The sequence below is a fragment of the Cyprinodon tularosa genome, unplaced genomic scaffold (assembly GCF_016077235.1).
Source record: "Cyprinodon tularosa strain WSP-4 unplaced genomic scaffold, ASM1607723v1 ctg404, whole genome shotgun sequence".
Taxonomy (NCBI): Eukaryota; Metazoa; Chordata; class Actinopteri; order Cyprinodontiformes; family Cyprinodontidae; genus Cyprinodon; species Cyprinodon tularosa.
Genome location: NW_024039124.1, coordinates 978,569 through 990,617, shown reverse-complemented (window position 1 = coordinate 990,617; position 12,049 = coordinate 978,569). Strand labels below are relative to the sequence as shown.

General features: G+C 37.9%; 1 protein-coding gene across 3 annotated transcripts in view; it reads left to right on the top strand.

The window, feature by feature from the left end:
* The window catches only part of dapk1 (death-associated protein kinase 1), an 86,366-nt gene that overhangs the window by 35,836 nt on the left and 38,481 nt on the right, over positions 1-12,049 (top strand). For all 3 annotated transcript variants that reach the window (XM_038298260.1, XM_038298262.1, XM_038298261.1), the window contains exons 4-8: positions 3,622-3,760; positions 5,452-5,581; positions 6,701-6,749; positions 6,878-6,904; positions 9,567-9,719. In XM_038298260.1, the coding sequence (XP_038154188.1) occupies positions 3,622-3,760; positions 5,452-5,581; positions 6,701-6,749; positions 6,878-6,904; positions 9,567-9,719 (498 nt within the window). The remainder of the gene's footprint in view (positions 1-3,621; positions 3,761-5,451; positions 5,582-6,700; positions 6,750-6,877; positions 6,905-9,566; positions 9,720-12,049) is intronic.

Below are 12,049 nucleotides of genomic sequence, written 5' to 3'. Positions count from 1 at the left end.
TCTCCACTTAGATCTGTTTTTACAGGCTAAGTAGAACCTCCTGTAATCTGTTTAGTTGACTTAATGTGCGAGACTCTTTTGAGTAAAAAACAAAAGAAAATCACTGTTTGGCTTTAGTTTCATAACAAAAAAATACGTATGATCACAAAAGTATATTAACTTGTTGTATCCTTGCGTTGATTGAGATGTAAAATTTTGAGCCTGTGATGCGTTAGATGTGGTGTATGGCACGAGGCTCTTTTGTTCCAAACACCAGTCAGACCAGTTTGACTAGCCCACACGCCACTTCAAACAGCGTTGGATCAGTTGTGCTCCACAGGTATTCATTTGACACACTTCTTTGGAAAATGTTGTTCACCTCACAGGCAGCAGTAATGAGGCAGCCTAAAAGAAACACGCTGTAACAGATGAAATGCTTTGTGTCAATTACTGTTACGTTTATTTTAAAGAAGCATTAAGCCGTTTAGAAATGATTGTTTTGAAAAATAAAAAACTAAGAAGTTATTTTTAGATGTTGTGGCTAAATTTCCTACATAATAACAGCTTGTTTTGTGATACCATTGCTGACAATTGTGGTAATGATTGTGGTTAAAGGTATTGTGGAGGATTTTTTAAAAGACCCGCCCTCTCCACTTAAAAAAAAAAAATAATAGGCTTGTGCAAGAGACTGCACGAGCCCATTTCTCCTCGTGCACGCCCTGTTTAAAATGTGCTGTTCTCATACAAGGTTACTGTGTCCACATACAGCGGGGGCTATATAATGAACTTTAAAGCAAAGCAGTTAACTGACCGTTTGGAACATGAGATGATACTTGTATTTTTAAGAGCCTTTATCATTAAGACCTATTATTTATCAGCTTCTATCACTGTGAGTTGGACCCTGATTGGGGCATTAATTTAGATTGTAATGTGTCCTGTCAGCATTGGCCATCCCCCAGGCGACAGCAGGCTGGGGACCAGAGTGGGATACTAATCAGGACATTTTGGTCCCCTACAACCTGCTCCCCCAGGCCTGTATTTCACCTAGGTTTGCCAACTGTCTATTTTTTTTTTTAAAAGTTACCAATCCTGTATTATAAAACCCCAACAAAATCTCTCATCTTATTTTGGTTCCGTTTAAATATTTACAAAATCAGTTTCACACACACAAGAAAAGGTAGAAATGAGACATTGTCTGTGAGGTTGAAGACTGTGCCTGGCCAAGGACTGTCACTTATTTAATTTTCATAGAGTTGGCAACCCTAATTCCAACCGTTCTGCAGCCGTTTAGCCAACAATGTGTTGCTTTGAAAAAGACGACCTGAATAAACATAATATTGTGGGGAGATTCAGTGCATTGGAGGTGGGAGGAATGCAGGAATGCATGAGACTTAAAACATTTCCTTCATAGATTTTAATATAAAGGATGTCAAGTTTCTGTTTAATTAACCAAAGTTAAAATATCTGTACTTCAGGTACACATTATATTTGCTTTTAAAAACCCAACATGTCGTTATTGTTAAGCTGTGAAACTGAGTGTTTGATTCTGGTGCCATCACTCCTCATTCTGTATGGTTTTGGGTCTATAGGATATGCTGTAACTTTGTGCACAAAACATTGCAGTACTGGGTCACTTTAGAGTTACGGGAAACAAATGTGAATCCCTCTTAATAAATGTTATTGAGATATTTACTGGAGGGTTTATCTTGGTTTGTCTTCAGTTTCCTTCTAAATAAAAAACAACCAACACCCTAAAACGTATTGAGATGTACAGGTTTCCTCCCCGTCTTTAAAACCCTGTTTGAACTCTGTCAAACAGGGAGGGTGTAGCCTCTGAGCTCAGCTGGTGGGGTGCGGTCTCCTAGAGAGGGTCGGGGGAAGTGTGAGTGTGTGATTCATTTGTTGTTTTGTTTTTCATTTTGCAAAATAGAAACCAGATTAGTAGATGATAATTCATCTGCAGCATCTAAAGGGTTTTCATTTGTTTTAAATCATAACAATTACTGACTGCTAATTTGCTGCTTACTTACCACAGTTACTCTGGGCTTTGTTCTTTTGCTGACATAAAGTGTCAAAGACCCGTCAGTGAGGGTGGAAGTGTGAAGAGCTTATTTTAATTGGTTTTCTGCTCGTGCTCTCACTTCTACTTTCTCTGTCACGCTCCCCCTCGCTGCACGCTTGGCCTCATGTTATCAAGATGCGGTAACCGTGATAAATGCCCTGCCCTCCTGTCTGCTATTGCTACCATTAGCAGCTATGAATACCAGTAATGATATAGATGTCCTGAACCTTTCCATCGGTTTATTGACTAATCCCTGGTTATGGAGTAGAGTTGATTATTGGTGTTGAGGTCACAATGATTCAATATCAATACATCGCAATATAAATGTATTCAATAACTGATAGAACATGACTGATAGTTGAGTATACAACATGGTGGGTGATTCCAGCATCTGTCACTGACTCAGGTGACAGATGCTGGTTGGTTTTATGTAGTTTTATATATTGTTGTTTTTTTTTTTTTGTTAAGCGAATATTTCTAAAATGTTGTGTTAGAGGAGGTTTATAAACATGGCAAAATACTTTTATAGTTTGTTGTTTTCATTTTAGTTTATATCCATATCGGAATGGTATAATATTGACCAAAAATAATAAATATAAAGTTAAATAAGAAATGATAAAATACCTTAATTTAGGATTCCTTCCTTCCTTCCTTCCTTCCTTCCTTCCTTCCTTCCTTCCTTCCTTCCTTCCTTCCTTCCTTCCTTCCTTCCTTCCTTCCTTCCTTCCTTCCTTCCTTCCTTCACTCACTCACTCACTCACTCACTCACTCACTCACTCACTCACTCACTCACTCACTCACTCACTCACTCACTCACTCACTCACTCACTCACTCACTCACTCACTCACTCACTCACTCACTCACTTTAAATTAGTGTTGCACCGAGACCAGTTTATTCAACCATTGTCACCAATTCCATGTAGGCAATACAAAGTTCTGCTGGATTCACTTTGTATTAGTCGTTTTTCTGCTTCACAAAGGTAGGCAGCAGCTTGACAAAGCCATGATGGCAATTATTTTACATCCAAGTAGTATGGAGTTCTTCATATATACTCACACGTCAATTTCAAACAGATTGTATCGGTATCGGCCGATATTGCAAAGCCAGGTATCGGGTGTCATGGCCAAAAAATGGCATTGGTTCAACACTGCATAAAATGTTTGCTTGATCAGTTTTGAAGCTGGCTGAAATATCTAATATAAATTAATTCTTAATGAATTCTTAAAATATTTGAATAATTATATGAAAAGAATAAAGAACTTTGGAAATTTGAGTCTGAAAAAATTGACTTACCGGTATGAATAAGACATGAATCAGAGCTGAAAGTTTATTTTCTCCTCTTTTTCATTAAGGGTCTAAATGGATTGAAAAAAGCTTATTTAAACTGTTTTAAACTGAGCAGAACTGGGTTCATTCCCACTGCGAGAGTATTAAATCATTCAGACTGGGAGGTATCAGGGTTACTGGATACCTCCATCTCAGCTCTGTTCATCAGGGCTTTTCAGCCTCCTCTGATCTGAAAGATTTCTGCGCTTCATCCCTAACCCTCATCGTTCTTCTCTTTTGTTTTTCTAACAGTGTTGCTGGCGGCGAGCTGTTTGACTTTCTGGCAGAAAAGGAGTCTTTGAGTGAAGAGGAGGCCACTCAGTTCCTCAAACAGATCCTGGATGGAGTCCTCTACCTGCACTCCAAACAGATTGCTCACTTTGACCTTAAGGTATCGCCAAAACAAAAACAGTTTCTGATGCACATCAACCAAGAATGATCTGTTTCACAACAAATCGATGAGAATTTTGATTTAAAAATGATTGGAATTGGCCATCTTGAATCTACTTTGTTGCTTTAAACATTTATATTTTTTGTTGCATCCAGAAACATTTCTCAGTCAATTCAAGACATATTTTTTGTTCACTTGTTTCACCGTTTATAATTTCTTGATCTGAATCACAAGATAAAAAAATGCCTTTATTCTGTTGTCTATTTGAATAATATAGATAAGCTTATCTTGCTTGTTACTGCACAGTTTCATGCTGCATTCAGTTGAACTGGTGTTCTGTACTTAATTTGCAATATAAAAGAAAAGCCTTTAAATTTCTTTTCAATGTAGTTTTCTACATCGTTTAATAAAGTCTCAGTTTAAAACCCCTCTTTACATTATAAACCATACTTATATTTTGTCAAGCCTTCTGTATAGGCAGAAAAAAAATTGGTTTAAACAGTCCTGAACTAAAAACTAAGGGGAATTGAAGGATAAAGAGTAAATGATGAAAAGAGTCGTATCATTAAAGCAGATGGACAGATTTTCCAAAGGACGGTTGTCTTTTTTTTGGTATGAAAAGGTTTCTCATATTTCCCTTATTCGTCAAAAATGTTCTAATCTCTTCAATTTAGGCTAAAATGTGAATAAATTTGCCTCCTTTTTATCAGGTAGCTTCCAAAAGATGACTAGTTTAATTAAATAGATTATCTTTACAGCTGCTTTGCTGCTGTCATTGCTCGTCTTGGTACTGTGACTCATCTGCTGTTTGTTATTAAGTTGGATGGTCTGAACTCCCAGGATGGAAACTGTTAAAGGCCAAATTGTGCCCCAAACAGAAAACCCAGCCTTCTTCCATAATACTTTGTCCCTGTTTTGTTTCCTGTATTTGTGTACTGTTGTAACAGTTGGATGAACATTAGCAGCAGAGATTAATAATCAGTTTTCCTCTTATGTCAGCCTATCTGGTGGAAAATCCGGTCGCCTCAAAGCATACATGAGGCTCCAGCACACGTTCGGTTGCAGACTGAGGCAGCCTCTGTTTCCAACCAGCTTTTCTGATCAATGATAAAGCTTTTATTGATGGCTGTAGCATCTAGTTGGGAACCATCAGCTGTTGTTTACGGTTAGGAGTTCATCGGTTTAGTTGAGCGTCTCTCATCAGCTCCTTTATTGTTTAGTGGAATCAGAATAAACTCTTTCAGTTTTCATTTAAATTCTTTCTTATTTGCTACAAATGCATTTTAAAAGTATTTGTTTACTAAATTAACTACTTCAAGCTTAAACTGAAATGAAATTACAATAAAGATGTATTTTTTTGTGTATGATTCTATTAAAATCCTAATATCCATTCATCCAACCAGTTCTCCTTTTTTCATCTAGTAAAATTTCTAAATTGACCTTGTTATGGTAATTTTTAAACCATAGTCACAATGTCTGTTTTGCATTATTTGGAACCCCTCTCAGTTCCTAGAAAGGAGTTAGTTTTGCATGACATTTCCGTGCCTGCTGGGCCTCCTTCCTGTTGGACTGTTCCTGGGTTACCGGTTGAGTCATGGACTCTTATCTCCCTGTTGGATTCGCGTGGCCAAATGACTGTCTACTTTTCCACTCTGACTCGTCTCCTTTGTTTGTTTCTGTCTTTGCTGCAGCCGGAGAACATCATGCTGCTGAACCGTTCAGTGCCTCACCCGCGCATCAAGCTCATCGACTTTGGACTGGCACACAAGATAGACTTTGGAAATGATTTTAAAAACATTTTTGGGACTCCTGAGTTCGTAGGTAAGTGTGGCTCTTCTGTTTTCAGACCTGCTGGATGCTGTAATGAGTTTGCCCTAAGGTTTCTATCCACATGCACCACTGCACACTCTGTGCACCGCCCTGTTTTCCTGGCTTCGTCCCAGGGGTTTATACACTGTACTAACGGCTGCTGACTGCACCAAAGGAACAAAGTGAGAAAAAGCTGATAATAGACTGCAGATTATGAGAAATGTCCCTCTTTGGCATAACATGGACACTCCTAGACACAGGCAGTGCCATCTGCCCTTTGCATGGGGCAGCTGCCAACTTTTTCATCCTCTGAGTTGCCTCTACAGCAGGTGCAGCCAAGAACAAAAACTGTGTAAAATAAGCAGGAGAGGTTAAGCAAACATTTGTGAGCTTAGATGTTTCTTTGAGGGGCTCATGCTAAAGGGGACAGGTGCATGCTGCTGTAATATCAACATAAGGTAATTACTGCAAGATGTCCTATTTAGCAAAACAGAAGAGAGGCCGTAACACCCTGTAATGGATAATTGCTGCATTTTCATCAAAACGATCTAAACAATCCCAACATCAAGACATGAAGAATATCTGAAAGCATTAAACTTTAGGAAAAAAAAAATCATAAGTCTGGACAGAAAATTCTAATATTTTTCACCAGATTTGAAGGGATTTACTGTTAAACTTGTGTCAAAATATAACTGAAACTGTAGACTGTATAGACTTCATGTGTGAGTTTATAACATTTTTATAGATTTAGATGTTTGCAGATATTTCATTGGTTAATCTGAAGAATATCTCAGAACAATTAGCTTTAATGTTATGATTCACATCATATTTCATCCTGAATTTGTCCTTTATAGCTTTTGTGTTTTATATCTGTAAAAAACTAGTGAATCTGATATTTTTCACGCTCCTGAGAATGTGTGAAGAGATGATAAAAAGCCACATATTCACACCTCTCACAGGTTCAGTTGGAAAAGGCTCAGACTTCAAATAAATGATTTATTAGCGAACAGCAGCAAAAACGTTGAAGAAAATTCATTTCCTACTACAGAGACTACAGTAAAGTGTCTAAATATGTAAAGTAAGAATTAAATGTTGATTTGAAGCTAAAAAAGCTTCTGTTTTGGTTCCCAGCTCCAGAAGTAGTCAACTATGAACCTTTAGGCCTGGAGGCAGACATGTGGTGAGTAAATGAACCGTCGTCTGATAACAAGCAGGATGTGATTGTGATGTTTCAGCTCCTGTCAATGTTCCCACTTTAAAACAGATTAAATGGTCAAGACTGACACTTTTATTTCTTCATCTTTTCAGGAGTATCGGGGTTATAACATACATTCTGTAAGTATTAGTCCATCAGTTTTATTAATTTGTTATTCTCAATGATTATTTTTAATGTACAAATATTAGTTCCATTGGTTCAGCTTTAAGTTTATTCTTTGTTCTGTTGATATGTATAAAGTTACCTCTCAAAGCATTGGGAAGAAAGAAAGGGAAAAAAAATTAAACTGTTATTATTTATGTAGAAAAGCAGGAACATACTTTAGCTCTGGTTCTAGTTGAAAATCAGTAAACTTTGGAATAGATTTCTGCCCAACCAAGACAGACCAGATGTGGAAATGAATAGATAGATATGCTAATATTGCTATCAACAGCTTAGCGACAGAATAATACATAGAGCTTGTGGTTGTGATGGCCTTACAGTTGGAACATCCCCTCGTTTCAGTAAATGAAGTTTAGCAAATCCTGCTTTGAACTGTCCAATATTTTGAAAGCTATCATCAGTAAAGTGCTTAGAGCAAATGAACAGCTGAGCATCAAACTTTGCAGGGATCTTCTGATAAACAAAAATAATCCATGCCTGTCGAGTATTTGGATTCTTGGGAAGACTGAAACTGTTCCCCTTTCTCAGTGCAGCCTGGAACACTGCATTTCCGCCCGTCTCATTTTCAATAGAGGAACTGCCTGCTTTGTAATTCTTGTAGAAGTTAACCCAACTGTAGGCTAAACAGCTAAACTGGTGTCTTACATCTACCTCTATTCATGTTATTGGGCCAGTGAACCAGTGGGCTGGTCTGTATGTCAAATTCGGGGCGTGACAAAAGTACAGGCCAGAACCAAATAAGGCAACATCCCCGAGTTTACATCAATTCGGCTCTTCTTTTGAATTCGCCCGTTTTATGGTGGAAGTTTAGAATTTGTGAGATTTGCAGAGAGAGGAGGTGTTGATGGGGTTTGAACTTCTCTGTACGTCTGTTTACCCCACTGAACTATCGTTATTCATCTATGACAAATATGACAATTATTGTTTTTCAACTAACTGACATTAAATAAAAAATTAGCTTTTATTTCCTAGATTGTTTTCCACAAATACTAACACCCATAATAGAAAATCAATACATCCATTCAATAAAAATAACTTTTTTTTCTTTACTTTAAAATTATAAAAGGTCTTGTAACATTTGCGTGTAAATCCGTTTTTCCCAGTTGGATGGCTGTTTGGATTGTATTGGTTGCTGACCTGAAGGTTGAGGAGTCCGAGCAGCTGGAGTAGGGCTCCTCATCTCTGAATGGTTTTAGCTTAGATTTAGGCTTCCTTTAAGAACGCTACCTTTTTTTTTTTCCTTAATGGAGACCCAGCTTTCATTGAAGGGACTTTTATTCATTCTGGCCAGGGAAAACTCCTTGGAATTCCTCAGACTGAGCTTGTGTCACTGGGTAAAGGTTGTCTGTTTTTTCCTTTTGAAGCCATGCCTCTGTGACACAGCCATGCAGTCACAGGGCCCTAAACTAGCTAAACTTTATCACAACTGTATCCTGAGCTGAAAATCCTCCAAATGACCAGCCCCAACTGCTACATCTGCAATCTATCATTGCTGCAGTGGCTATTTTCAGTTTTGCCTGCAAAGATCTGTCAGCACAGATTAATTCAGCAGCAGAGGAAAAGGTCCTGCCCACCAGCAACCAAACCAATCCACCGCTGCGGGCCCATCATGGTGCCATCTCTCCTAATTTATTTCCACACATCAATTGGAGTGACGGATGTAAAAAAAAATGTAAACACAAAAATATTAAGTCAACAAAATGCATACGTAACCGATCATTAATTTAAGTGCATGCTTTTACTCTATAAAAACAGCTTCCCTCTATTTAAATAATCTGTGTCCTTGCATTATCTCATTAGAAAACATACACAAATATTTGCACACTCATGTACTTACTGCTTGCACGCTGTCAGCCCACACAACTATCACAGCTCTGTCAGGGAGTGTGGAAAATAGATCTCACAGTGTCGGTTCGGATAGCTGTAAAACAGCGAGCTGGGCTCTTCAGATTCACAGGATTTCAGAGGGTGAGCAGGGTTTAGGTAATGTAACCATAAATAACTTTAGTTGATTCATGGATCACACACAGGTGCCCTCTGCTCTGCTGAGTCCTTCATTTCTCTGGAGAAATTGTTGGTTAACATGTTAAAGCCTCTGCTTGCATGTGCGTCGTTAATTTGCTGCATCTGCTTGTATGTCATTTGTAAAATCAGCACGTTGGCATAAAAGGTGCTTGAAGTTTTCTGGAATCTACCCAAAATTCAGCTTTCCAGCTGGCTTTCCTGCAACTAGCACTGCCTAAATAGTTGAGTCTCATAGCAAAGCAGGATTTATGAGTCACCATTAGCTGCTACTCAGCTCGGTAATACCATTCCCTCATCAAAGAGCAGGACGGCCTTAATCTCTGCTTGAAGGAGCAAATCTTATCAGCAGTTGAGTGGTGATTAGATGAATAAGAGTTTGGATGAAGTTCCTGTGATCCTGCTTCTTTGATTATGAGACCAATTCAGATTAAGAGAAGGAAAAGAAGACACATGCCACTGTTAAAGTGGATGAGGTTGTAAATTGTCAAGATGTTGAGCAGATTGCAAACTTACCCTTTTATTTGGTTCTTTTTCTTTTGAATGCACTTTCTTTAAACAGTTTGAAGTTCACTCCATTTGTTTTCCTTCATGCAGTCTGAGTGGCGCCTCCCCCTTCCTGGGTGACAATAAGCAGGAGACCCTGGCCAACGTGTCGGCCGTGGACTACACTTTTGATGAAGAGTTCTTCAGCAACACAAGCACTCTGGCCAAAGACTTCATAAAAAGGCTTCTTATCAAAGATCCAAAGTATGTTGAACTTTTCTTTCACGTTTTTTTCTTTCAATTCAAAAGACGTAGAGAAATATGTTGGTACATTAAAGTTTTTTATTAAAAGGCTTTTTACACACAGATGTATTAAAAAAAAACCTTCACATGAGAATCTATTTCACTAAGATAGTATTCTCTCTTTAAAATTTAGAATAATACAATCTTTTTCAAAATAACTTTTAGGATATGAAAGAAGCAATAGTTGTTTTTTTTATCAGTTTCTCATATACGAAATTAATGTAAGGTTTCTGCGGATAGCATTGTAATTTTATAACTAAGGCTTAAATTTTAGGTTTCAAACTGCTAATAAAACAAGATAAATTCTAAGAGTTAGTAAGGGTCTGGCGTCTCACATTTTAAATACCGAGGTTTAACAGATCAGCTACAAATTTTAATAATTAATTAAAATTCAATGGGGGAGAAACAAGAAAAAGAAATGGGAGAAATGTATGTCTTAGACTCTCCTTTGATCCCTAAGCTTTCATCAGTAGAACAGCTTCAAGAGCTGATAGAGTGCCAAGAGTGGCTCTGATGGTGGTATATTCTGTTATTTTTTTGTGTGTGTGTTGAAGTCCCTCACAACTAGGCAGCTAGAGATACTGCAGCAGGTCATTGGATGTTTCATGCTTTGGAATATGAACAGGGTTTATTATGAAGACCCAAGGGTTGTATTTATTAATTTTTTCTCCTGCATAACATCTTCTGTGAAAGGAGGAAGCGGGATGTGCTGATCAGCCAATCAGAGGTTAACCTGGGGTTCCATCACACTTATTCATTAGTGATTAAAAACAGATTTGTTTCTTTTCATTGTTCTTCAGACAATAGAGGCTGACATCTCTACAATCGATCACACGCATATAAAATATGATATGAGGGCCTCTATTTTTCTTTTAGACGTTATCTCTTTAATCCAAAATTTCCCTTCATGTAATAATTATGGTGCAGTAGCAGCCATTCAACATGGCCCTTTCTAGTTAAAAGCAAACCGAATGGCAGCAAAATCCCACCAACTTCCAGCCACTGACCTTCTCATGGATGTGCATATTTTTTTACTCTGACTTCACCATTTCACTGAATTACAGGGTCTGACCAGGAGATAACACTTCTCTTTAGATCTTAATGTCCACAAATCATGAGAGAAATAATATTTTAGTACAAAGATTGATTTTTAAAAAGGAATTGTGGGAGGAGCAGCCGAGGAGCCATCAAGGAAAGTGGGGAAATTTTGAATAGCTACTACTGTAATAAAAAATGCATATTAACCAGTTTAAAGTTACCACAGATGATATATTGTTTTAAAACGCTAGAAACTTCTCACCAAAATGAGATATTTAGGATACTTTGGATAGCAATTGGACTATAATCTCTTAATTTACACTACGTGGTGAGTTTGTGAAGACTTAAATATTGGGAGATTCCAGATTAACGCCTGGTTGTGATGAAATAATAATATATTTGGACCTAAAAGGGCAGTGAGTGCTTTTTAAACTAAAGAAGGTCTTAAAGGTGAAAGGTCCAATATTTTGTATATGTGCACCACAGACGTCTAATAGAGGTCCCCATTCTCACTGTTGAGTATGGTGGAGGACCTGTGAGGCTTTGGGCCCGTTTCTCATGCAAAGGTCTTTGACAACGTTATTAGAGTCCATTGCAACTCAAAGAATTTTAAATACCAGGACGTTTTAAATCCTGTTTAAAACTTGTTTGGGGGAGTTTGGGGCATTGTGCGCAAAATGTCCTTTGGCATGGGCTCCTCAAATTGTTCAGACTGTGTTTTGCCCTCATTAGAGTTGCTCCAGCAACAGTTCAATGGCTATAGCTGCACTTAGAGACAGTAAATGTCATCAAACCCTTTTCTTTCCTTAAATGAATCCTTTTCTTCCCTGAGGTGTAATGAACCAAGAGGAAGGAGTTTATAAAAGGTTGATAAGTGTAGATATGGGGGTAATTTCATGTCTTGGAGTTAAGGAAGAAAATAGAGATTTGGGAATGGCTACTAGCTGCTAAAGTCACGCTGGGTAAAACAAGAGACAATCTAATGTGGCTTTTGGATTCACCAGCTGAGGTCAGCTCAGTGGAAGTAATTTGAATTGGTCTGCATCATGAGCAGACATGACTCATCTATGCAAGAAGGGAGATTGATAAAGAACATTTTAAAGATAATGGCAGGCCTATTACAGTGTCTCATGATGTTCTGAGTAGCTCTAGAGTCTAGACTAAACAATTTTCTTATAAGTGAATATATAGTGGTGTGGAGAAAGGATCACTTCTTGCAAATCTCTGTGTGTTTTCTCCTGTTTTGTTTTAAA